This window comes from Cetorhinus maximus, chromosome 7 (genome assembly GCF_964194155.1).
Source record: "Cetorhinus maximus chromosome 7, sCetMax3.hap1.1, whole genome shotgun sequence".
Lineage (NCBI taxonomy): Eukaryota > Metazoa > Chordata > Chondrichthyes > Lamniformes > Cetorhinidae > Cetorhinus > Cetorhinus maximus.
This window is the reverse complement of record NC_135885.1, coordinates 52,750,581-52,778,492: the sequence shown is the minus strand read 5'-3', so window position 1 is coordinate 52,778,492 and position 27,912 is coordinate 52,750,581. Positions and strand designations below refer to the sequence as shown.

Genomic DNA, 27,912 nt, shown 5'->3' with positions numbered 1-27,912 from the left:
TGACTCTGCTTCTCAGTCTCCAGTTGAAATTGGTAATTCACTAACAATATGAATCTTTACCCTTTAAATCTGTGTTGCAGTGTGATGATGTGTGGCAGTTTATGCATAGAAGTACGTTTATCTCTCCCTATCTTTGTTCTGACTGTAATAAACTCTGGGAGTTTGCAGGTTCAAACAATCTATATTTAATATATTGTTACTGACCCATATTGACTTATTTTCATTCATCATGGAAAACAGGAAATATTTCAAGAAGTATTAGATGTGGTGAAGCCATTCAATGTAATTTTCTTTCGGGAAAACAATCTTATTTGCTTTGAGTGTGTTTGGTGTAAAAACATAATTTTTGAAATATTGTTTGACGTTGGATTTCTCTCTTTTTTATAAAAGCAAATTGACCTTTTGAGCCACAACAGCTTACCAGAAATTGTTGTAGAGCTGCTTAATACTCTGTACGACTCTCCCGACCAAGATGCAGGATATGGCATAGAGTTGGTAAAGTTTTCTGGGTAAGAAAATTAAAGGAGATTTGAAGCCATTCATTAGTAATGAGACCAGGGTATTAGGTTACCTACATCCCCAGAGTGCCATCTGTTCCTGCATGAAGATTGTATTTTTATAAACAAAATAACATGAACATACTTAAGTTGCATGTGTTTCTTATGAAACTATAGTGGTATCTCAAGTGATTGCATCCATGTGGCTCACTTGTTTTTTTCAACATAGTTATTTTATTTTTATTTTGTATTTTGTGCCAAATTAAGATTGGGGGGGCGGGGGGGCGCGTATTTTACCAGGTGGGTTTGGAAGCAGGGGAGCGAGCAGAATTAGAAAAAATATGTTGCGTCGGTTTACTGACATGTTCCTGCCTCCAGCTGTTTTGCCCAGGAACAGGCTGAGTGTGCTGATGGCAACCCACTCGGCAGTGGAAGCAAGTCAATGGATAATTAGGCAAGTAACTGCAGTGTTCCACCAACATTGCAATTTTACCAGCATCGCATGAGCACCAAGTGGTGGCGTAGTGGTATTGTCACTGGACCTGTAATCTGAAAACCCAGGGGTAATGCTCTGGGGACTCGGGTTCGAACCCCACCACGGCAGATGGTGGAATTTGAATCCAATAAAAATCTGGAACTAAAAGACTAATGACGACCGTGAAACCATTGCCAGCTGTCATGAAAATCCATCTGGTTCACTAATGTCTAGTCCACTAATGTCCACATCAGTCCACTTCGTTAAGGAAGGAAATCTGCCGTCCTTATACATGTCCAGACCCACAGCAATGTGATTGACTTTTAAATGCCTTCTGAACAAGGGCATTGGGGATGGGCAATAAATGCTGGCTGAGCCAGCATCCCATGTATCAGCAATGGCAAAAAATGGCAAGGTGGTCTTCCAATGGAGGTCTTCCACTGGCAGAGCCTTGCCATTGTGTGAGTAGTTCCTTGATACTTTTGTCTCTGATAGTGCTAGGAGTAATGCAGCTGTAGCTGCTCGCATCACCCTCACACCTCTCTTGCATCCTCCCTCTCCTGCTGCATTCTCAGCAGCACTCTCACTGCAGACACAGTGATTGCTGCTGGCCAGCTTTGCAGTGGGGCATGCTGAATTGAACCCTTGCCTCCTCAGTCCTCCTGCCATCGCTAATTGGACCACAATCCCGAAGGCAGGTTCTTAATTCAATGCTTTCTGGAAGATTGAGCTGAAAGGCACACTGCTGCTGAAAATAGGATGAGAACTGAAAATGGCCCTGACTGGCAGAATTTTCAGAGCTAAGAAAATTTTTGGTTAAGAAATCTGACTGGCTTTTATTTGATTCTTCAGTGTCAGTCACTGTATTTGTTCTACAAACCACTAGGTTTATTGAGTAGAGCATAGAGTTATGCAGGGTATAACAAGAAATGTTTTTAGTTGTATTTCTGTATGTGAATTTAAATAGAACTTTTTTATTTCCTAATCTGTGCACAAAGCTTTCTTAGTTTATTTTGCAGCTTTAAATTTGTGGGAGAGGTCAAACAGTCTAAATTATTGATTTTACCCACTACTCCCTTGAATATTTGTTGGCCAGCAAGATATGTAAATAGCTTGAAATGAGCATCATGGGCAGAATTTTACGACAGCGGGGTTTTACGTTCCCGCTGTCGTTAATGGGATTTATAACAGCCCGCTGCATTTTCCGGCCCGTCCCCGCTGAAACGGGGCCGTAAAATTCTGCCCCATCAGTTTTAACTCTTACCAGTTCAAGATACTGCGAATGGTGTCCAAGCTAAGATTGGACATAGCTTGCATATAGGCCTGCAACTGTTTGGATGAGGAAACAAGAAATCTGATCATTTTATTATTCTGTATGTCCCACATTGGATTATTTGCAAAATTTTTATATGCTTAAATCATAGCTGTATTTTTCTACAGCAGGGTATATGTACTAAAAATGTATTTTTCCATCTCTATACAGGGCAATGGATCCTGCTCCCAACCCACCTTATTTCCCATCGCCTGTGATCAGAGCTACATTAGAATACATTAGTAGCTGCCACAAAGAGAAGTTTAAGTCACTTGTTGCAATTCTTTCAAAAAACCCAGTAAGTTTCTTGTTCGCCTATATTTTGCACTTATTTTTGCTAATAGACGAAATAAAGGTGGCATGAGCAGTGTTGGGAAGTTTTTGAAGATATTTTCTGTGCCCTGGTCCTTAAAGTAAGAAAGTGACAACCTATTTTATTTCACAGTTTTGAAGGGGAAGCAAGGTATGTGTTGATATTTTTCACAGTCGCACCTCTCTTTAGCTGGTTAGGTAGGATATTCTAATAAGATCCTTCCTAACATCCCCATCTTTCTCACCAATTTTGAACAGTCCTTTAGTTAAGAAGACAAATTCCATGGCTTCGAAATTGAATTGAACCCTAAAAAAGATTCATATATTGCAAGGTGTAATTAACCCGTTCCAGTTGTTTCTGCTGAAGGCAGTGCCCAAATTTCATGCTGCCTGCTGATTTGCATGATGATAGCTGTGTGCAGCCAGAGCTAAATGAGCTGATAAATGGCTGCACTCCTTAGTAGGGGGCCCAAATTTGTATGACATTGCACCAATGAAAACCAGTCTTTACCTCTTAAAGGAGAAGTGCATACTGGCTGGAACAAGTGCTTGAAATGGTTGTATAAGAGAGTGTGAGCAAGAAGAACTTTGCACAATAAAGCAGAGGAGGACATGCACCAAGGTTGTCTGATGCTGACCTGGATGCCTTGGTGAAGGAGATAGAGGAACTCTGTCCTCCTGTCTATATACAGAGAGTCAGGAGGCTCTCCAGACAACTGCAAAGACAATGGGGTAGATAGCTTTGGAGGTCAATGCCAGGACCCTCACCCTGTGGACCTGGATGCCGTGCCCCAGGAAGATCAATCACCTCTCACAAATGCTCATGGTCAGTGAATTCATCTTCAAATGCCAAATCCCATTAATTGCACCACTAGACTTGCACTGTTCAATGCATCACACCCCCATCACTTGCCTACCACTTGCCATCTGCTCAGGACTGGAGGGGAACTTGTAGTGGGTGGGGGAGGATCCAGCTGCTTGGGGATTATGAGCAGCTAGGGGCTAAATTAAAAAACATAACCACAAAGGTAATGAGCTCTGGATTACTGCCTGCGCCATCAGCAAATTGGCTTGGAATAACTAACATTAGAGAGTTAAACATGTGGCACAACGGTTGGTGTGGAAGAAATGGGTTTTGATTCATGGGGCACTGACCCCAGTACTGGGTAAAGTGAGAGTTGCATTGTTGGGATGGTCTTCACTTGAACCATGTTGAGCCAAATGTTCTGGTGAGTCATAAAACTAAGATGGTGGAGAGGGCTTTAAACTAAATGGTATGGGGGGAGGGATCATGTGAGGAGAGATATGGTAAATTAAGGAGAAAGGACAAGGCAATGGACAGGGTAGCTATATGGATAATGATAACCAGGAAAGGACAGAGCACAAACTTAAGAGTGTACCAGCAAAAAGGTCAAAGTTTGCAAGAATGGTACAAAAACAGACTTAAAGACTCTATGTCTGAATGCAAGCAGCATTCATAACAAAAAAGATGAATTGATAGCTCAAATAGATTAAAACTGTATGACATGATAGTCATTACTGAGATGTGGTTGCAAGGTGACCAAGGCTGTGATCTAAATATTCAAGGGTATTTGATATTTTAGAAGGACGGGAAGCTAGGAAAAGGTGGTGGAGTAGCTCTTTTAAGTAAGGATGACATTAGTACAATAGTAAGAAATGACCTTGGTTCAGAAGATCAAGATGTAGAATCAGTTTGGGTAGAGATAAAAAATAACAAAGGTAAGAAGTCACTTGTGGGAGTGGTTTATAGGCCCCCTAATAGTAGCTACCCTGTAGGACAGAGTATGAAGGAATAAATAATGGGGGCTTCTAAGAAAGGTACTGCAATATTCATGGGTGATTTTAATCTTCATATATATTAGACGAACCAGATTGGCAAAGGTAGCATGGAAGATGAGTTCATGGAGTACATTCGGGACAGCTTCTTGGAGCAATAGGTTCTAGTGCAAAGCAGGGAGCAGGCTAGTTTAGAGTTGATAATGTGCAATGAAATAGGATTAATTAATGATCTCGTAGGAAAGGAGCCTCTAAGCAACAGTGATCAATAACACAATAAAATTTCACATTCAGTTTGATGGTGAGACCAGCAGGTTGGAAAATCAGAAATGTGACACTTCTATTCAAGAAAGGGGAGAGACCGGAAGCAGGGGAGCAAGCCAGCTAGCCGATTAATTGTCAAGGGGAAAATGCTAGAATCCATTATTAAGGAGGTAATAGCAGGACATTTAGAAAATCATAATACAATCAGGCAAAGTCAACATGGTTTTGTGAAAGAGAACTCATGTTTGACCAATCTATTAGAGCTCTTTGAGGAAATAGCAAGCAAGGTGGAGAAAGGGGAACCTGTAGACATGATGTACTTGGATTTCCAAAAGGCATTCGCTAAGGTGCCACATCAAAAGTTCCTTCACAAAATAAGAGCTCATGGTGTAAGGGGTAACATGTTAGCATGGGTGGATGATTGGTTAGCAAACAGGAAGTAGAGAGTTGGGATAAATGGTTCATTTTGGGTTGGCAAGCAGTAACTGGTGGAATGCCGCGAGGATCAATGCTGGGGCCTCAACTTACAATCTGTATTGATGACTTGGATGAGGGGACTAAACATATGCTAGCTAAATTTGCTGATGACACAAAGGCTGGTAAGTAAGTTGTCAAGAGGATATAGAGTCTGCAAAGGGATATAGATAGGTTCAGTGAGTAGGCATAAATTTGGCAGATGGAGTATAATGTAGGAAAGAGTGAACTGGGCCACTTTGGCAGGAAGAATAGAAAAGCAGTATATTATTTAAATTGAGAGAGACTGCAGAACTCTATGGTACAGAGGGATCTGGGTGTCCTGGTACATGAAACATAAAAGTTAGCATGCAGGTACAGCAGTGATTAGGAAGGTAATGGAATGTTGCCATTTATTGTAAGGAAAATTGAGTATTAAAAGTAGGGAAGTGTTGTTACAGCTGTACAGGGCATAAGTGAGACCGCATCTGGAATACTGTGTACAGTTTTGGTCTCTTTACTTAGGATATAATCACATTAGAAGCGGTTCAGAGAGGGTTCACTTGACTGATTCCTGGGTTGAAGTGGTTAGCTTATGAGGAAAGGTTGAGCAAGTTAGACCTATAACCATTAGAGTTTAGAAGAATGAGAGGTGATCTTATTGAAACATATAAGATTCTGAGGGGATTTGACAGGCTGGATGCTGAAAGGATGTTTCCCCTTGTGGGGGAAGTCCACAACTAGGGGACACAGTTTAAAAATTAGAGGTCTCCCATTGAAGACTGAGATGAGAGTTTTTTCTCTCAAAGGTTTGTTAGCCTGTGGAATTCTCTTCGTCAGAGACCAGTGGAGGCTGAGTCATTCAATGTATTCAAGGCTGAGTTAGATAGATTTTTGAATGACAAAAAAGTCAAGGGTTATGGGAAGGAAGCCAGGAAAGTCAAATTGAGGCCCCAGTAAGGAGTCAGCAGTTGCCAACGTCTAAATAGCCAGGACTGAGGCCCTAGCCAACAATTGGGCTGAAATCATTGAAGATGACAGTATATTCATACGTAATCCTCTATCTTGGGTCCCAACCACTTCCCCCTCATCCCACACTCTCTTATTCACAAGCTGCAGTTGACGTAAACATCCCCTGTTTTGCCATCTTCCCTCATCAAAACCCAACACATGTGCCTTGCTCCTTTCAGATATCCAAGGATAGCAAACTGGTCAGGCAGTAGTGGGAGAGCAAGAGGTGAAAGAGCAGGAAGACAGTGATGAAGAAGAAACACTGTCACTTGCTTTCAGACTTACAGCCACCAGCTCAGATACTGACACTGCATAGAGGATAGCTTAAAGATGAAACCTGCAGATGGTGAGAGACTGGACAAGAATGGGTGCACTAGGGCAGGAGACAAGGACAGAATAGTGTGCCAGCTGGCTAGAGGTTGAGGTCATGCACATGTTCTATTGCACAGGATTCAGATGCGGACTTCAGTGGGGGAGCCTACAAGAAAAGGCTCATGGGATGCATATTGCAATTCTTCAATATTGGCAAGTCGCCAGAAAACCCATGGTCACTGGGAAGGAGGAGTGCAGCATCAACTTGGCAATAAACATTGTGTAGAGCTTGGAATCCCATCCTCTCCAATGTGGCAGTGCTGGCCAATGCCATGCAGAAATTTGCAGACCCATCCATAAAGCAGCAGATGATGGCTCATGTCTCAGCTTCCATTTTAGCACAAGCAGAAGCCAGCCAACATCTGGGTGTGAGTGGGAGCTCATACTAAAGTAATGCAAGCTCAGCTTGCTGCCACTTGGTTTGGACTGTTACAATCACAGTTGCGGTATCAGTGTTAAAAGGGGTTTGCAGGATGTCACTGCAGTCTAGCAATTCTGTCCTCTGGAAACATTGTCACGATTGCTGAGTGGGGGTGGCACCAAGAACAAAAACCAGAACAAAAACAACCAGTTGAGAGGGGAAGTAAGACTGGCAAAGAGAATATGAGAATAGAATGGCTGTTAACATAAAAGGAAACCAAAAAGTCTTCTACCAGCATGCAAATAGTGGGCTAGATTTTACCAGCACTGTAGAAATGGGTTGGGAGGCAGTGGGGCCTGTAAAATGCGAGAGAAGGCAAGGGATCGAGTGCCTATTGTCTTCCCACCACCATGGCATTTTACCAGTGGTGGGGCAGATGGAGAAAGGCCTTCCTGCCCAGAGGCCAATTGAGCTACTTAAGTGACCAATTACAGGTCTCTTCCCACCATTGCTGGCATTTTACCAGTTGTGGATAATCCGTCAGCTACGTTGGGAGACCACCTGGTAAACCCTGGCAGCCTCCCTGCAGATTCAGGTGGGACCCTCCTGATTGGATATTCTGTAGGTGGGGTTGCCCTCAGCTTTCAGGTCTGTCATCAGGACGCTGCCATACTGACTAAATTCTGGCCAGTTACTGGGTGATAAGAGATGGGATGGGGCCCATTATGGACCAAGAAGGTGACCTAATGAGTACTTTGTATTGGTGTTTACTGAGGAAGAGGATGCTGACAAAATATCGGTAGAAGCAGAGATGGTAGAGATAATGGATGGGGGAAAATTGATAGGCAGCATGTACTGGAAAGGATGGCTATAATTATATTGGATAAGTCGCCTGGTTTGGATGCATTCTAGGTTGCTAAGGGAAGTGAGGATGGAGATGGCAGAAGGGCTTGCTATAATCTTCTGATCTTCTCTAGATACAGGGAATGTGCCAGAAGATTGGAAAGTGGCAGATGTGACTCCCTTGTTCAAAAGAGGATGTAACAACATTCCTAGCAACTACAGGCCAGGCAGTTTAACATGAGTGGTGGGTAAGGTTTTAGAAATAATAATATGGGGTAAAAAAAAATAGTCACTTGGAGAAGTTTGAATTAAATAAGGAGAACCAGCACTGATTTGTAAAAGGCAGATTGTGTTTGACTTATCTAATTGAATTTTTTGATGAAGTATCAGAAAAAATTGGTGAGGGGAATGCAGTGGATGTTGCCTATCTAGCCTATATAATATATAGGTTAGTAGAATAGGAAGAGAAGTGGCAAATGTAATTTTATTCAGAGAAGTGTGAGGTGATACATTTTGGCAGAAATCTTTGGGAGAGGCAATATATGCTTAATTGCATATTTCTAAAGTGTGTGCAGGGACAGAGGGACCTATGGGTGCATGTGCACTGGTCGTTGAAGTGGCAGGACATATTGAGAGAGCAATTAGCAAAGCATATGGAATCTTGGGCTTTGTAAATTGAGCTATTTAGCACAAATGCAGGAAATTTGTGCTCAGCCTTTGTAAAGCTCTAGTTAGGCCACAACTAGAGTTATTGGGCCTAATCTCCCTCAGAGTAGCAATTCAGCATCGGATTGCCGCTCCCTGCCCAATTACTTACCTGAATTTTTCTCTGATTCTATCTCACCCGACCTACCGACTCAGGCCAAGCGAGATCCAGGCAGTGCAGTGCGTCCCCAGAGCCCAGCATCGCAGTGAAGGAGGCCATGCCTCCTTTTTACAGCATTAGCTGCCATAAACCAGGCAAGTTTAAAGGTCCATTGAAATTTAAAGCCCCTTGACAGGCCAGGGAGAAGATAAGTGTCTAAGTTAAGTGGATAGGATGTAGGGAGTGTGGATTGGAGATTGTGGGGGCGGGTGCCAGTGTCAGAGATTGGGAGGCTTTGGGCCATGGGTTGGGTCGGATCGGGTCAGGCCAGGCCTTAGTGGGGAGAAGTGGGGGTAGTGGGAGGTGGAGTGTGGGCGGCATGGGAGGTGGAGGGTGTTGGTTGGGGATGGGGAGAGGGTGGCAGGGGTGGGGAAACGGGGGTTGGGCCTGCGGGGGAGGCGTGTCAACCCTCGGAGGGAGGGGGAGGGCGGTGGGTGGGTGGATGGGAGAGGGTATCGGGCCGGGCCTGCGGGGGAGGGTTGTCAGGCCTCGGCAGGGAGAGATGGGGCGGGTGGGGGAATGTCGGGCCTTGGTTCAGGCCCCTTGTGTGGGGGGGTGGGGGGTGGTGGGAGGAGTCCCGTGTGGCTGGGGGGATTCCCATGGGGGTTGTGCGTTAGTGGGAGACTCCTGGGGGTCGAGTGGGGGTGGAGGAATCCCACGGAGGAGGTAGTTGGGGGATGGAGGTAGACTCGTGGGGAAAGAGCAGCAAATCCCTTGGGAGTTGGGGATGTGGGGGGAGACCCGTAGGCATTGGTCTGGGCCTGTACAGTGGTTACCCAGAAGTTAGAAGTGGTTATAATCCTTCTAATTTTTTCTGGGCAACTATTGATGTAACCCAGTCGGAACCATCCGAAGTTTGCAATTTAAGTCACATTTTTGAATGGTTGCCAGTGCAGGACAATTGGCCAGAAAAGTTTGCACTTCTTGGTAATTGCCGTGCAAACCCTACCCACGAACTTCCCCAGTGCATCTTTGGGGTACCCCCCCTGCAATCCGACACACGGGAGTTTGGAAGTTTAAGGCCCATTGTGTCCACTTCTAGTCACCGCACATTAGGAAGGATGCAAGCGTCCTTGAGTGGGGGCATAGGAGATTTACCAGAAGAATTCCAGGGTGAGGGAATTTAGCTGCATCAGGTTGGAGCAAAGGGGGTCATGGGGAGAACTGATGGCAGTATATAAGATTGTGACAAGTTTGGATAAGTTAGACAAAGAAAAGTTGCTTCCATTAGCTGATGGGACAAGGACTAGGGGGACACAGATTTAAGATTTTGGACAAGAGATGCAGGGAGGATGTGAGGAAGAAATTTTTTACACAGCAAGTGGTAATGACCTGGAGCTCGCTGTCTATCGGAGTAGTGGAAGTGGAAATGATCAATGCTTTCAAAAGGAAAATGGATAGGCACTTGAGAGAAATAAACTTGCAGAACTGTAGGAATTGAGCAGGGAAATGGGACTGACTGAAGTGCTCTATAGAGAACCAGCATGGGCTTGATGGCCTCCTTTTGTACCATAATGACTCCATGGCTCTGAAATCTCACACATCTTTTTTAAGAAGCCATTTTAGACACCTGCAATTACAAGTTTCTGAAATGTGTTGCCAACAGGATTCAATCCAAAAGATCTTGCTAGCAATTTCTAAGAAGGCAGTAGACACCAGCAGTGCTTATGAAAAGCATCGAATCCTGATGATGTATCGTTTGTTTGTAAACTTGCTGCTGAAAGAGATAAAGGATGGTCTGGGAGGCGTGTGGGCATTTGTTCTTCGTGATGTCATCTACAGTCTGATCCACCATATCAACAGTTGGTCAGTTTTTCATTTACTTATTTTGCAGGCTCAATTACATTTAAGATTTATTCTTTATTTGACCAAATAAAGACTGCTTTTTAAAAAAATAAATGTTGATAAATTTTCTCTTTCCCCCTCTCCTAAAGATGCCAACTCTTTTTGTTGTGCTGTTCATAAGCACCAGCCAAGCTCTGGTATCTTGTGCAACTTGCTCTTCTAGTTGTCAAAAAGCTAAATTATCCCTGGAATGGGGTTTGGAGAGGCGGACTTGTTGGAGGTCAGGAGGGTAGTTGAGGGGGTTGGTTGGGTTGTGCAGTTGTCAGGGGCAGGGATTCACCCAGGAGTTAGAACTGGTTTTAATGCTTCTAACTTTTCCTGGGTAACTGTTCAGGCGGTTCTGACTTACTTAGCAGAAGTCTCCAACTTTCAATCGGAGTTTCAGATGTTTCCAGACGCACGGTAATTGTCCAACAGAAGTTGAAACTTCCGGGCAATTCCTGTGCAGTCCTTGCCCCCCACAAGGCTTCCTAGGAACTCCGCAGCACATCTTCTGGGGTACCTCCAGGGTACAGCCTTCCAGGGAAGGTTGATCTGGGCCATCATTTTTTCAGTTCATGGTTGTAAATTATCTTTTTAGGCCATCACACATGGATGATGTATCCACGCGTAGTTTTTCTCTGTGTTGTGACCTTTTAAATGTTACTTGCCAAACTGCTGTGGAGCACTGTGGAGATGCACTTGAAAGCCACCTTCATGTTATTGTGGGTACACTAATACCATTGGTCCATGAGCAACCAGAGATTCGCCAGCAGGTGAGCTGATTCATTATACTGTCTCTGTTTATGACTTGCTGTTTTCAGTTTCATGGGCTTAACTTAATCAGTTTTTTCCTTATTGAAACTGTAGATAAAATCTTTAAAATTGCAGTAGTAAAAAAAACTCTACCTGTATAATGCCTTTGATGTAGAAAAATCTCCCACTGCGCCCCACAGAAGCACAATCAAAAAAATGGAGTCTGAGCCAACGACAGATACTTGGAGGAATGAGCAAATGCTTCGTAAAAGAGGTTGGGTGTAAACAGGGCATTAAGGGAGATACTAGCTGGCAGAGAGATTTAGGGAGGGATGCCTAAGAATGTTACATAGCTGTAGGCAATGCAGCCAATGGGACCAAAAGACGCCAATGAGCGACCTAAACAACAATGGGAATTTCAAATAGAGATGTAGGGGGACCATGAGCTCATGTAGAACTGCACCTCTATAATTGGTTCATTTCAATGTAGAACTGAGCTGGAATTGAACATGTCCTTCCCATTCTGTAGCTGAGTTGTTTTAACATTGTTGCGCTTCTCCATTTTAATGCTGATTTAAACATTAGTGAATTGTAGTCATAACTCTTTCAGGCCCTAGAATTGCTGAAGTATCTCGTGATAACTAATCAAGGCAATGAGAACTTGTACAATGCAATTAGACGGTTGGATTCATTCCCTGACCGTCCTGACTTCAGAGAGCTGCGTCTTACCCAAGAGAAAATCAAGTACAGCAAAAGACAGTTCACATTATTGGAGGTAAGATATTTTTTAAGTGAATGCTGAGGGCTGAAATTCTTGCCTCCATCCATTTTTGGAAGAGCTTTCATGAAGTTATACAATTTCATTTTTTAACTTGTGTCTGCTTTTCACTGAAATTTCTGCAGACGGGATTATATCTAGCTCATGAAAAATCTATGTACTCTTGTAAATTGTGGTACTTTTCAAAAACTTTCAAATAAAAGGATTATAAAGCTGCAAATATATTTTAACCACGTGAATTATGAATGTTTCCAACTGAATTGACTTCAGGTTTGGAGAGTCAGTTTGCACCCAATTCTTACAAAATCAATCCCTATTTGAGATTTGAAATTGTTCTAAAACATCATGTGCATGTTTGATGACATTATGATGTTCAGATTAAGTGCACTGTGGAAGATAAAACCAGTTTAAAGGATAGCTATCAGTCAAAACTACTTGTATGTTTCTAGGAAAACAAAGTTTTGGCAGAGATGTTCACTGGTCCACTCAATTTTCAGGCACAAAATGGACTCCTAAGGGTCCATATGACTGGCTCATTCCATGTTGAAAGTACACCAACAGTCATATTGGATTGGACAACTTTGTAAGTGTTCAGGGCTTACGCCCTAAGTATGAAAAACAGCTGTTTTATGAGTTGTAAGACTTATTTCTGGCCTCTGGGTTTGCTGGTGTTGAATTGTTTTTGCCTGCCTTCAAAACAGTTTTATTTCAATCGTGGGTGGTCTGGTATAGTTACCTTTAAGGATGAGGATGGGCACCCAAGAAAACGGGAGAAGCTGCAAGAAAAGAGATAAGGCTGGCACAATGCAAAAAGTCACAACTGCAGAATATTTTCAAGCAGCACTTCCACTTCCTGAACTTCTCTGAGGCACAGTGCATCAAGGCAGCTTTGCTTCACAAAGGAGGCTGTCGCCAAACTATGTCACCTGCTATGGCCATAACAAGTCTTGAACCAGGGCACGGATGGAACTATTTGTGGCTGTCATGGTCACCCTTAACTTTTATGCCACAGGCTACTTCCAGGCTGCAGAAGGTGACGTCAATAGCATCACCCAGTTTGTAGTGCGCTGTTGCAATATGAATAGAAAGGGATTCCACTCCCTTAACATCCAGTGCGCCATCTAGATTTCTATCTGCTTCAAATTTGTCGTCATTGCCCCTCACTCCTCAAAAACACTATCCTTGACCCCGCTGCCCTTGCAAACCTTGTGCCTCATTTCCAACCTCCCTTTCCTTTCGGAACCCCCAACGTCATCCCGCCCCATTTAAATTTTCAGGAAGGTTGGGGCACAACCAAATCAACTGTGCACCCGCTGACCTGTCAATGGCCAATTGAGGCCATTAACAGGATCATTTAAACAATTAAAGGACCTGCCCGTCCAACCTTAAGGTTGGCGGGCAGGCCAGGAGACCCAGCAGCAAATAGAAAAAACATGAAACCTCATCCACCGGCGGGATGAGGTTTCATGCAGCGTTCTAAAACGTTTAATAAAGTTTTCCTGTAATTTATAAACATGTCCCATCTCGTGTGACATTGTTACATGAGGGGGGGGCATGTTAGGGAATTTTTGTTTTCTCTATTTTTAATCTTTTTTAAAGTGTAAGCGATCTCCCTGAGGCAGCACTTAGCCTCAGAGAGATGTGCACGAAAGAGCGCACTCTCGCTTTTGGGGAATCCCCCCTACCCACACAGGGAGCGCATAGCGCTTCCCGCCAGACGTCATGCTGGGCGGGCTTTAATTGGCCCGCCCATGTGAAATGGCGGCAGTGCCTGCTTCTCCGGAGGGAATCGGTTCCCCGCCCACCAGAGATTGGGTCATGCCCGCCTGCCCGACAGGCAGAAAATTCTGCCCTATGTTTCAATCCAAACAACCAATCAGGTTTCCACAACACTGAAGCAGCCATTATCAAAATGACAGAAGACATCCTATGTGACTATGGTAAACCATACCTCCTCATTTTTCTTAATCAGTCTTTGGTCTTTGACATGGTTGACCACACCATCCTCTTCGAATGCCCCTCCTCTGTCATCCAAAATCTGAGCCTGGTTTCATTCTTATCTATCCAGTTGTAGCCAAAGAATCACCTGCAATAGTTTCTCTTCCCAATCCCACACTGGAACTCCTGGAGACCCTGAAAGATCTATCCTTGGCCCCCTACTATTTCTCACCTAAATGCTGCCCTTCAGCAACATAATCCAAAAGTACATCATATTCCATATGCATGCTGACTTCATGCAGCTCTACACCATCATCACCTCTCTCCACAGTCTTCAAATTGTCACGCTGTTTGTCTGACATCTAGCCTTGGATGAGCAGATGCTTCCTCCAACCAAATATTGAGAAAGCCAAAGCCATTGCTTCAGTCCCCACCACAAGCTTAGTTCCCTAGCCACCAATTCTATTCCTCTCTTTTGTCACTGTCTGAGGTTGAACCAGACTATTCATAACCTTGGCATTTTATTTAACAGTGAAATACATTTTCCACGTATCCACTTCATCGCCAAGATCGCATACTTCCACCTCCATACCATCGCCTGACTCTGTCTCACTTCAGCTCACCTGATGAAACCTTCATCTATTTCTTTGTTACCCCTACGCTTTACTATTCCTGTGCTCTGCTGGCTGACCTACCATCTTCCACACTCCATAAACTTGAACTCATCCAAAGCTCCAGTACCCTTATTCTAATGTGCATAAAGTTACATCATCCAGCATGCTTGCTGCTTCATTATAGGAGGAGGTTTTTATAATGATCAAAAGCACAACTTTGCATGACTTTGTGACAAAATTCTTTTAAAATGAAGGGCAATTAGCCAACAATCAGAAATATCCCATCTGATAAGAACTGTGGAAGGAGTTTAACAGACAAATCGATGCTCCAGATGCTCTCCCTTTCCCCTGACTACTTTGGAACCCAGACTATAAAAGACCACATTTACATAGTGGTTGGGATGTCTTTTGGAAACAAACCACCAGCACATAGGGATTTCATTTCAGCTGCATCAGTGCAACTTGCTTCGTAATCAATGGCACAATATTTATTTACATACCAGCTGAAATGTTACAGTGTGGACAAAGCTGCTTTACTGAAATGTTGAAGTGATTGTAATTCATCCTTAATCTAACTTCAACTTTCTTTCTACCCAGTGTTTTTTCTTTGGAGAAGTTTGGTAGTTCTTAACTGTAAAATTGCATTTTCAGCTGACAGGTCCATTTTATTTTATATTTTATCTTTAATTGAGAAACTTCAATAAAGGGCAATGTGGGACATCACTAAGGTTGAAAAGAGTAGGAGAGAAGATGAGATTAATCCAAAAGTAAGAAAAGAAACAAGTACTTGCATTTATAAAGCACCTTATCTCATCCTCAGGACAAGCTAAAGTACATCATAATTTAATTATATTTGAAGTGCAGCCTCAACACTGCAGCAGTTTAGTACAAAGGGAGGGATATATAAACAGGCCAGTTCAATTAACGTCAGCCATCGGAAGATGCTGGAATATATTGTTAAGGAAGTCTTAACAATGCTATTAGAAAATCATAGTACGATCAGAAAGAAGCAACATGGCTTTAAGAAAGGGAGATCGTGCTAGACAGATTTTTGGAGGATGTAATCAGTAGTGTAGAGAAAAGGGAGCCAGTCGATATGGATTTTCAGAAGAGCTCACGGAGTTGGGGGCTCATGGATGGGGGCTTAATGGACAGAAAGCCAAGAGTTGGGATAAACGGGGCATTTTCAAGTTGGCCGGCTGTAACTAGTGGAGTTCCACAAGGATCAGTGTTGGGGTCTCAGCTACTTACAATCTCTATTACTGACTTAGGCAAAGTGACCAAGATTAATGTATCCAAGTTTGCTGGTGATACAGAGCTGGGTGGGAATGTAAGCTGTGCGGAGGAAACAGAGACCACAAAGAGATATAGACAGGTCACATGAGTGGGCAACAAGGTGGCAGATGGCATATATTGCGGGAAAGTGTGAGGTTATTCATGTTGGTGGTAAGTGTAGAAAAGCAGAAACTTGTAAATGTTGTGAACCTTTGGAGAGGCTTAGTTGTACTCACACAAGGGACAGGAAGTTAGCATGCAGGTGTACAGCAAGCAGTTAAGAAGGCAAACAGCATATTGGCCTTTATTGCAAAGGGGATTTAGTGCAAGAATAAGAAAGTTTGCTACAGTTGTATAGGGCTTTGGTCAGACTGCATCTGGAGTACTGTGCGCAGTTTTGGTCTCCATATTTAAGGAAAGTAATTCTTGCATTTGAGGTGGTACAGCAAAGGTTCACTGGATTGGTTCCTGGAATATGAAGGTTGTCCTATGATGAGAAGCTGAGTAAATTTGGGCATATATGCACTGGAGTTTAGAAGAATGCGAGGTGATCTCATTGAAACATGCAAGATTCTGAAGGGGGCTTAACAGGGTAGAAACGGAAAGGTTGTTTCCCCTGGTGAAATATCAAGAACATGGCCGGGGGAGAATTTTCCCCATGTCGGGCGGGCCGTGCGGGCGCGGACCCGATTGCCGCCATTTTCGCGGGTGGGTCAATTAAGGCCCGCCCAGCATAGTTTACGACTCCCGAGGATAGCGGGAGTGGGTGGGCGGCGGCAGACGTGCACAGACCGCCGGGTCCAATGGTGACCCAGCGGCCTGTTTAAATGAAGGCCTGGCAGCCTTTGCAAGGCCGCTCACAGTGGCCGGGAGAAGAGCACATCAGAGGGGCATTGTGCATGACACAAATCCGCAGGGTAGGCCATCAGAGCGGGCCAGGCCGGAGGGTAGGCCAGTGGGACACTGTGCCCTCGTTTCTCCGATGAGTGCCTAGCTGCTCCCCTGGAGGAGGTGGCAGCGCGGTGGGAGGTCCTTCTTCCAAGGGACGGGAGGCGGAGGTCTCCCCACCTGACCAAACTTATGTGGGAGGAGGTGGCCAAGAGTGTCAGCTCCCATGATGTGGTGTGACACATATGGGTCCAGTGCCGCAAAAGATTCAACGACCTCCTGCGCTCGGGAAGGGTGAGTACTATGTTGCCTCAGGTCACTTAATGCAGCCATCACCCTTTCTGCCCCCCCCCCCCCCCCAGCAACTCTGAGTGCAGTAATGGCATTGAATCCTTCCTGGCATGTGTCCCTCACTGGGTGTGACAGCAGATATTGCCCATGCCTAGTTCACCATGAGAGAGTTGAGCTAGGATGTGTTCTGCATCTGCAGCACATGTGACACTGACACCCAGAGTATAGAATGGGTTTGAAAGTCAAGGATCAGCACCTAGGCACAGTGCTGGAACTGGGAAGCATGCCAAAGTCAGGGTGCTAACATGCTGGGAGGGGAGCTTCCAGGTGGCAGGGCACCAATCCATCTGCTGGTCTTTGCACAACACTTGCTTGTGCCTCCTTGCTCAGCAAAGTAACACCTTGTGGTGCCACATGTGAAGGAGGCAGCATTTGGGCAATGGGGAGGGGTCGGCCCTGGCTTCTTTGGGTGAGTGTGCTTTAGCTGCAAGGTGACGAAGAACTGGAGCCGTGCAATGTCCCACTCTGGCTGGGTTGGCAGGGATGCGATGGGAATTCTGGTGCAGGCTGGACTAATCAATGATCTTCTCTCCTTTTCAGGAGAAGACTGCGCACAATTCCATAGAACGGATGCGGACTGGCGGAGGCCAGGCCCAGTTGGCAATCCTAACACCTTACGAGCAGCAGGCCATGGATCTGAAGAGGCGGCATGCCCCCAGGTCCACCGGTGGCGGTGAGGCTGGGGTGCCACAGGGAGATATGTTTGGCAAGCACTCAGGTCACCATGTGTGTCACAGAAGCCATGGCACTGCTTAATGCTCCGTGATTGAAGTTAACAACATGGGTTAACCATTGATTATGGAAAGATGAGCACATAATGATCTGAGGGGAGCGGCTTGCAAGTTGACATTGTCTGCACTGTAACTAATCAAATGTCCTTTTTCTTCCTTTCAACATCACCGGAGCAGGGCCGGGAGGAGGAGGCAGAGGGCCCACCTCTCACCCATGAGGCCCCAGAAGAAACCCACCCACCAGCGTCACACCTTCTCAGCCAGGCAGGCACTAGCGCAAATACTAGCATATCGGTGCGAATTAAATCTTCGGCTAGTGTCCCAGGGCACGGCGGTGAGGGCACTTCATACTCGCTTGAGGTGCGGGCAGAGACAGAGTGCCCAGGGCGCCGGCAGTCAGAGGGCTGCTGGGGCCCAGGTACATGCTCGGTCGGTGGCTGATGATGCGCCTCTGGAGCCGTCCATGAGGCAGCAAACGCTGGAAGTGCAGCAGGGTAGGCGGGATGATCTGTTGGAGATACTTTAGGCTATGCGTGGCATGGTGCCCATGCTTGAGGAGTCCACACGGAGCATCACCAATTCAGTGAGCCTCATGGCTGAGCACCATGCTTCCTCCATGGAGAGAGTGGCGACTTTCATGGCAAGGCTCCTCCAGGAGACTAATCAGGGCGTCCTGGAGTTGAGCTTGGACCTGCAAGCCCTCACTGCGGCATTGGCCTCAGCTGGTCAGTGCCAGTGTGAGAGATGATTTGGGCACCAAGTATCCCATCTCGGTGCCCATCCATCTACGGTAAGCAGGAAGGTCCAAAGCGACCTCACGCTGGTGCATGAGCTGCCTGTTGACTCTGTGGGCTCCTCTCAGGGCACTCCGGATGAGGGCAGCAGCTCCTCCGCCCCTCTGCCAGTGACTGTGGCATCTGATGAGGCTACAGTGACTGGGAAGAAGCCAGTTGTGGACTGGCTGCTCCCTCCCAGGCGGGGCCATCAAAGCTTCACGAACCAGAGGACACCGCCAAGGCCAATGAGGCCACAGGACAGCACAGTGAGCAGGCTGTCTCAGGTGCCAGTGAGGGGACAGCACCTAGACGTAGCACCCATAAGCGTAAATTTAAGGCACCTTAGGCACACCACGGGTTTCTCACTGGTGCTTTTATGGTAGCCCATAGTAGTTTCTGGAAGATTTGGTATGATGTCCAGCACCTTTTTTTTTGCTTTATGAAGTTACATTTGTGTTCTCAATAAATTTTGATATGTTGCCGTGCCTCAGGCTGATTCCTTACTTCTGCAAGTGGCCGGGAACCCATGATGTTATGAGTGAGTTGTTTGACATTGAGTCTATTGACAAGGGCCTTAGTTAATGTTGGTATCCAGGCAGATTTAGCACTCAGGTATTGAGTATGGAGCCTGCAGCCCTGGCGTGTGTTGAAGGTCCATCTGTGGTGGACTAGCTGAAGGTTCTTTGGATTAAAGTCTCCCGGGTATCCCTGCCTCCCTGGAGGATGCCCGGGTCAGTGTCTACCCCCTCAGCGTTCTCCTGTGTGTGCTCATCCTCGGACTCACTGCTGGACTCATCACGTGCACCTGGAGCAACTGTGTCTACATCTTCCTCGTCCAATGAGTCGCCCCTTTCCAGCGCCAGATTGGAGAGTGCAGCGTGCAACCATTATCAGCGACACACGATCTGGGGGGTATTGGAGTGCGCCCCCTGAGTGGTCCAGGCATCGGAAGCGCATCTTGAGATGACCGATGGCTCTCTCCACCACAGCCCTTGTGGAGCATGGCTCCTATTGTACGGCTGCTCAGCCTCTGTTCTTGGATGGCGGAGAGGCGTCAAGAGCCACCTTTTGAGGGGATAGCCCTTGTCACCCAGCAGCCACCCATCCAGCCGGGCTGGAGCACTGAAGAGCCTCAGCACCTGGGAGTATCTCAGGATATAAGCCTCATGGGAGCTGCCTCGGTAACTTGCACAGTCTTGCAGAATCTGCAACTTGTGATCACACACTATCTGCACGTTCATGGAGTGGAAGCCCTTCCTGTTGACGAAGGCACCGGGCTCACCTGCTGGCACCTTGATGGCCACATATGTGCAGCCGATTGCACCCTGGACGCGGGGGAAGCCAGCAATCGCTGCAAAGCCTCTGGTTCGCTCTGTCTGGCTGCCCTTGCCCTAGCAGTAGTGGATGAAAGCCAATGAACGAATAGAGCGTCTGTCACCTGCTTGACACAACTGTGGACAGCTGATTGGGAGAGTCCGCAGAGATCACCCACCGATCCCTGGAAAGAGCCGGAGGCATAGAAGTTGAGGGCAGCTGTGACCTTTAGAGCCACTGGCATGGGGTGCCCACCCACACAGTTTGCGGAGATCTCAGTGCCTACCATTTGACAGACGGAGGTGACTGTCTCCCTTGAGAGATGGAGCCTCCTTCGGCACTGGACCTCAGACATATTGAGGTAGCTGTTTCACTGCCTGTATACCCTGGCAGCAGGGTAGTGGCGTCTTCTGCAGCCCCTTTCACTTTGGACAACCTCTTGGCCCTGCGCCCCTTGTGCCTGCGCCTCTCCTCCCAAAGGTGGCTCCCCTGGAGGCTGAATGTGGACTCCTAGCCTCCCACCGCCCTCCCACCCCCACCCCCCCATCTTCTGGCCCTCCTTCCCTCCTCAGAGGAGGTGCCTCCTGTGGAAAGCACAACTCCCATTCCCAGGCTAAGTGAAGGCTTCCTGAAAGCTGCAGGCAAGTATAAGTAACTTTCACACTTAAATACCTGAAAGATCACATTCGCGACCCCACTCATCCCTCTTATCCCACCCCAGATGAGGTTTATACAAATGTCTCCTACCCATATGCCCATTGCGTCCGTGCGACATCCTGAAGATCGCACGGGCTATGAAAAATCGCATTCAGTTGCTCCTTCAAGGGCCTTAACTGCCCCATTAATTAATGGCGGGCATGCCTCCGAACTCATCGCAATGGCGTGCGGTGACGTCAGGATGCACGGCAGATGTCACCGCGCGTCATTTTACGCGTCGGCACGTCTGGCCCACCCCCGCACGCCAACGGGAAAATTCTGCCCCAGGAGTTTCTGGTCCCGCCCACTACGGGACTGGAAATTCCCACGCAAAGCCAATGGATCTTTGGCTGGTCCGTCAAATTTTCCACCCCGCCTTTGACAATTCCCGCCACGGGCAGAACCGGAAAATCCCGGTGGTGGGGAGTACAGTTTAGGATTAGGGGCCAATCATTTAGGACTGAGATAAGAAATTTCTTCACTGAGGATTGTATATCTTTTGAATCCTGTATCCCTGAGGGTTTTGGTGTTGTATCTTTTAATGTATCTTATAACATAAGGCTGAGATAGACAGATTTTTGGTCTCAGGGAACCAAGGAATATGGGAGCAGGCTGGAAAGAGGAGTTGAGGCAGAAGATCAGCCATTATCATCTTGAATGGCGGAACAGGCTCAAGGAGCCCTATGGCCTACCCTGCTTCTACTGCTTAGGAATATAGGATTTAGGAGCAGGAGTAGGCCATTTGGCACTTTGAGCCTGTTCCACCATTCAATATGATAATACTTATACTCAATACCTATGTTCTTATCTAAGCAGGAAAATGACAAATGCAGTGAACTTTTGATATGACATTGAAACTTCAGCCCACATTGTGTGTTCAAGTGCACAGTTAGAATCCACAGCTTCCTAACTGAATGCTAACGCTTGGGGTAAAAAATACCTATAGGCTTTAGAGGGAAGGGAATATTGAAAGAGTTGAATTCCAATTTGTGAAAAAATGATTAGAGTGGGTTCTAACGGAAGGAGTTTTGAACACATGAAGATATGAAAAAAGGAAGACAACGTAGGGCTTCAAACCTAAAGTTCAGAAGGAAAAAGACCAAAGCTTAGATGAACAATGGCTACATGGCAAGAAAGGTTAATGGAAATAGAAAAGAGCAGGTAGTGTAGCAGCAGAGTCGGGCTAAAGTTAGTTTAGATAAAAAAGTTATGATAATTGCAGCTTTACCTTTACGCTATTATTTTTCTGTTTCAGGAAATCAATCACTTCCTTTCAGTCAGCTCCTGTGATTCATTACCATTAACTAGGCTTGTGGGATTAAATGATCTGAAACAACAACTGGAACTGCACAAAGCAGATGTTAAAAATCTGTTGAAAGAGTGTCAAGGTAGTTTTTATAAACTCTTGTTGTATAGCAGCCCTGACAATGACATAGCAAATATTGTTGACCAATTTGCAATAACTTCAGGTTTAAAACAGGTTGTAAAGTCAAGCTTTTGACTAAATCTTCACTGTTTGTATGTTTCACAGTATCAGCAATTTGAACCTGCATGCAGCACCTTTGCGTACAGAATATCAATGGGCTGAGACGGCTGACACGGGCATTAAGCCTGTATCTAATTTATAATGAATATTTACTCCAAATAAAGTAAAGTGCAGTGAAACTAATTGAAATGTTGGGGGGAATTTTAAATGCACTTTCAAGCCCACCACTGGTGAATGGTCAGCAGGTTAAATTGTTAAAAATGGAACTGCGGTCCCAGCCTGCTGCAAACGTGTGCTTCACAGTGGCAGGGTGGGGGGTGGCAAAATGACCTGTTCTCGAGTCAGTTGACAATTATAATATATTAATGAGGCTTTGTGCTTCCGATTTTGTCAAGAAATTTGAATTGCACATAACCAACATGGGGAAACCCAGCAGATATTAGGAGGTGAGAACTTCCAGATCCAATGGGTAAGTGATTTTCCAGCACTGCTTGCAAGCCAGAAGAAGCAGGACTGCCTCCGCTTGGGGGTCCAAAGTAATCATAAGAGCATACCTGCAGTGAGCTACTGACCTTCCCCCACAGTCAGCCACTCTCCCATTCTGATCGACCTCTCTCTTTGCTGCGATATAAGCTAACCCCTTGCATCAACCACCCCCCATCTCCCAACGATCTTCCCCCACCCCCATTTCTTCCCTGGCTGCCACCCAGTACAGCCGACATTGCCTTCTGGCAGCGACCATCTTGGCGCTATTAGAGTGGAGTTAAAAAAATTCGACTGAGATCTTGCTGTTAAATTTGCCAGGATCTTCGCATTTCCAGAATTTCTGCTGGCAGGCCACCTCCCGTTTCTATCCCACCTCCTGTAAATATCAGGGCCAGTGTTGCTGTTCATAATTTAATTTTGTGATGCCAGAAACATGAGCCTATTCCTTAATGCGATATTTCAGGAAACTTTCATGATATATGTCTTTGTGAGTTTTAACCCAACTGTTGTTTGCTTTTGTTATGTAGCTTTTTTTCAATCAGTAGCTTTTGGCATGGTCTTTGCTTTTACAATTTCCCCATGATACTTTCCAGAATAATGCCCCACTTGATGAAGAAAAACTAATGACTACATGATCAGTTTTGCAGAAAACTAGGTTTCCACTGTTCTAATAGCAGTGAATGTATGACTGTTTCCAATACATTGTGAAATTTATTATTATGTAATGTGTACAAATTATCTATTTCATGAGGTTCAGTACTAGGGATTGTAGTTCATGCGACTGTAAGACTTAAGTTATTAGACATGTTGTTAGAATTGATTGATTGATTAAGCATTTTTCGAATATCTCTTCATCAGATGATCCAGAGTCCAGTGTTCTGGTGAAACTAGTTGTAAATCTTTTGCAGTTGTGCAAATCTGCGACTAATTACCCTGCTGGAAAAGACATTCTCGGTGAGTATTTAATCAGTTCTGATTCAATAGATTCTCTACGATAAACCTTGATCTTGAACTGAGACAGTTAATGGAGAATTATGCGCATGTGCTGTAGAAGAGGTCGGTAAGCGTTCCTCTCCTGTCTGAATAGATTGAATTACCCATTGATTAACTTTAATTTCGTACTAAATAAGGGAAAACAGAGACAGGCTCAAACAGGTAGATAGCAACTTTAGGACAGGAGTTGGATCGTCTCACAGAGTAATGAACACAGGGAATGGACTTCTAGACTGAATAGTAAAACTGAACCTAAAATGTTTTTAAGAACCAACTGGATGTCGCAGTAGGGCGAAGTTAGGGTCTTTCTGGATGAATGACTGAGGGGAAGAGTGGCCTTCTTCATCCTTAATTATCTTGCGTTATCAGTATCCTGATGGTGACTCATGTAGGTGAATGGTGTCCTTATTTGAAGCAGTCCATGTCCAAACTCAGCAAGACCTGGACAATATGTAGGCTTGGGCTGGCAAGTGGCAAGTAACATCTGTGCCACACAAGTGCTAGGCAATGACCATCTCCAACAAGAGAGAATCCAACCATTGCCCCTGGCATTCAATAGCATTACCATCACTGAATCCCCCACTATCAACTTCCTGGGGGTTACCATTGACCAGAAACTGAACTGGACTGGCCATATAAATACTGTGGCTACAAGAGCAGTCAGAGGCTGGGAATCGTGTGGCAAGTAAGTCACCTCCTGATTCCCCAAAGCCTGTTTGCCGTCTACAAAGCCCAAGTCAGGAGTATGATGGAATGCTCTCCATTTGGCTGGACGAGTGCAGCTCCAACAACACTCAAGAAACTTGACACCATCCAGGACAAAATAGCCCAATTGATTGGCACCCCATCAACATTCAAAACATTCACTCCCTCCACCACTGACACAAAGTGGCAGCAGAGTGTACCATCTACAGGATGTACTGCAAGAACTCACCAAGCCTATTTAAACAGCACCTTCCAAACCCAATGCCACTACCACCTAGTAAGACAAGAGCAGCAGACGCATGGGAATACCACCGCCTGGAAGTTCTCCTCCAAGCCACACACCATCCTGACTTGGAAATATATCGCCGTTCCTTCACTGTCACTGGGTCAAAATCCTGGAACTCCCTCCCTAACAGCACTGTGGGTGTACCTACATCACTTGGTCTACAGCGGTTCCAGAAGGCAGCTCACCACGTCTTCTCAAGGGCAATTAGCGATGGGCAATACAGTGGCTGCAAGAGCAGGTCAGATACTTGGAATTCTGCGGAGAGTAACACACCTCCTGACTCCCCAAAGCCTGTCCATAATCTACCAGGCACAAGTCAGAGTGTGATGCAATACATTCCACTTGCCTGGATGAGTGCAGCTCCAACAACACTCCAGAGGTTCAACACCATCCAAGACAAAGCATCCCGCCTGATTGGCACCCCTTCCACCACCTTCAGCATCCACCCCCTTCACCATTGACGCACAGTGGCATCAGTGTGCACCATCTATAAGATACACTACAACTCACCAAAGCTCCTTCAACAGCACCTATCACCTAGTAGGACAAGGGGAACAGATGCATGGGAACACCAACACCTGCAAGTTCCCCTTCAAGTCACATATCCTGACTTGGAACTATATCGCCATTCCTTCACTGTTGCTGGGTCAAAATCCTGGAACTCCCTCCCTAACAGCACTGTAGGTGTACCTACACCACATAGGCTGCAGCGGTTCCAGAAGGCAGCTCACCACCACCTTCTCATGGGCAATTAGGATTGAGTAATAAAAATGATGGCCAAGCCAGCTACGTCCCATGAAAATTTTTAAAAACTTTAGGGAGGATGTGGAAGCTTTATAGAAGGTGCAGAGAAGTTTTACGAAAATGGTTCCAGGGTTGAGAGACTTTGAGTTACGTTGGTAGATTGGAGAAGCTGTGGTTCTTAGAAAAGAGAAGGTCAAGAGGTGGTTTGACACAGATGTTAAAAATCATGAGAGATCTAAACAGAGTAGGTAGAGAGAAACTGCTCTCATTGATGGAAGGGTCAAGACCAAAGGACACATATTTAAAGTGATTGGCAAAAGAGCCGAAGGCGACATGATGAAAAACATTTTTATGCAGCAAGTGGTTATGATCTGGAATTCAGTGCCTGAAAGGGTAGGGGAAGCAGATTTAATTATGGCTTTCGGATAATCAGATAAGCATCTGAAGGGAAAATATTTTGCAGGGCTGCGGGGAAAGGGCAGGAGTGTGGGATTAGCTAAATTACTCTTGCAGAGAGGCAGTACCTTCTGTGCTGTACTATGCTGTGCTATGATTTACCTGAAATGAATTCTAGTCATCTCAATCCATTCCCCCAGTGTTCACTGCACAAAGCTGAGGATAACTCACTTTGACCCATCTCACTCAGCCATGGCTGCTGTGTGGAATGCAAGTAGCACACTGGTGCAGGAGAAGGTACGCCTTTGAAGCGGTAGTTGACATGTAGCTGAGACACCAACTTTATCCTACAATTAATTTATATCTTACTCCAGAAGCATTCGGTACTCAATTGAGTGCAACACTGAAAAAAGCGCTGTTTAAAATCCATTCCGGTTATAGCTATGAATTACCAAATCAGGCTCATGTAGTACAGTGTCCACTTTTGTGGTTATATATTCAGTACAAAGGCTTGTAAAGCAGTTTATTGGTAGTTTTGGATTGTTTAGTTTGTAATAATTACCATATATGACAGAATTAAATGTCACTTTCTCATATATGTTTGTTTTATGATTTCAGAAGCTGCGGGGAATTGTTTAGGAGAAATGGGTCCAATTGACTTTTCTACCATTACTTTACAACGCAAAAAGGACGAATTTCATTGCAAGGCAACAGAACTGTTTAAAGAAAATAAATTTAAATTAGTTTTCATTCTCCTAAGTGTAATTAATAATGCTCTTATTGACCAATGGTGAGTTTATATAGATTTTGAAATGAAGCTAAAAACAAATACTTTGTAGATCTCTAGCTTATTTGCTTTGTAGCCTGCATCTTATTCAAACAGTTTACCAAATTAACTTGTATTTCCTTTTAATGAATATTCCCTTATTGTGAATTGTCACGTTTATTGTACAGTATATTACTGATTTTTATCCCATTTTATAGCAATGAACAATATGTAAATGGAAAATTTGAGATGTGGACAATTGCATCATATTAGAACCATGCTCATAAATGCTTTTATTAGGTTTGCTTGCATGTGTTGCTGCTTGTGTAGTATTATATATTCACATCTTTGTAATATATACTAAGAATATTAGTCTTCCAAGTTATACTCTTTAGTTTTCACTTCATGAATTTGCAGTAATTATGCTGTAACTGCTAATCCTTTGATGCAAATATTGGTCTAGAAATTCAGCTGCATAGAATCATAGAACGGTTACAGCACACCAGCACAAAAGGAGGCCATTCAGTCTGTCATGTCCATATTGTGTCTCTTCAAGGGCAGCTCAACCATGTCTCACTCCTCTCCCTTTTCCCGGTAGACCTGCAAATTTTTTCTCTTTAGATAATTATCCAGTTCTCTTTTGAAGGCCATGATTGAATCTGCCTCCACCATACTCGATGAGGCAATGCATTCCAGCTCCTAACCACTCACTGTGTAAAAATGTTTTTCCTCATGTTGCCATTGCTTCTTTTGCCAATCACCTTAAGTTGTTGCCCTCTGGTTCACGACCCTTCCACCAATGGGAACAGTTTCTCCCTATCTACTCTGTCCAGACCCCACATGGTTTTGAAATACCTCTATTAAATCTCCTCTTAATCTTCTCTTCTCCAAGGAGAACAGCCCCAGCTTCTCCAATCTGTCCACGTAACTGAAGTTGTCTGTGTCTGTACCCAGGATCCCATATGCTTTATTAACCACTTTCTCAACCTACTGTCCCACCTTCAATGATTTGTGCACGTATACTCCCAGTTCCCTTTGCTCCTGCACCCTCTTTAGAATTGCACCCTTCATTTTATATTGTCTTTCCTGGTTCGTTCTACCAAAATGAATAATTTCACATTTCTCTGCATTAAATTTCATCTTCTACTTGTCTGCCCATTTCAATCAATTGCTAGCTGCGTAACCACCCCCAGAGCGCCCACTCACTTAACCTGATGGCTTCTGCAACACCGGCAGTGACCAGATCTTCAATCCTGCTCTGCAGTTTGCTGGCTCAGTAGAAATGAGGCCCAGGGCCTAATAACTGCACTTCCAAGCCCCTTTACCCTGGCACTGGGATCAATACTCTTTGTGCCTAAAAAGGCATCCCTGAACTTCTAGGCATTATCACAACATTATAATGAGTTCACCACCCATATTTGGAAAAATGGATAGATCACTGTTTTGAATGCTGTAGTTGCTTCTCTGGGATTCAGATTCTCAAATATCAATCTCATGGAGGATTTTTTTTAACTCCAGTTTTATATCCCACCTTATATTACTCTCCA

General features: G+C 45.0%; 1 protein-coding gene across 5 annotated transcripts in view; it reads left to right on the top strand.

The window, feature by feature from the left end:
• atm (ATM serine/threonine kinase) overlaps positions 1-27,912 on the top strand; it is a 173,695-nt gene that overhangs the window by 71,315 nt on the left and 74,468 nt on the right. For 4 of the 5 annotated variants that reach the window (XR_013577109.1, XM_078545491.1, XM_078545493.1 and 1 more), the window contains 8 exons: positions 391-509; positions 2,456-2,582; positions 10,169-10,368; positions 10,988-11,162; positions 11,753-11,917; positions 21,759-21,891; positions 23,334-23,429; positions 26,218-26,389. Coding sequence is in view for 4 of the 5 variants with exons in the window: in XM_078545491.1 (XP_078401617.1) it covers positions 391-509; positions 2,456-2,582; positions 10,169-10,368; positions 10,988-11,162; positions 11,753-11,917; positions 21,759-21,891; positions 23,334-23,429; positions 26,218-26,389 (1,187 nt within the window). In the remaining variant the exon portion in view is untranslated. Of the gene's footprint in view, positions 1-390; positions 510-2,455; positions 2,583-10,168; positions 10,369-10,987; positions 11,163-11,752; positions 11,918-21,758; positions 21,892-23,333; positions 23,430-26,217; positions 26,390-27,912 lie in introns of those variants that run through there. The other variant, XM_078545495.1, reaches the window with a different exon arrangement.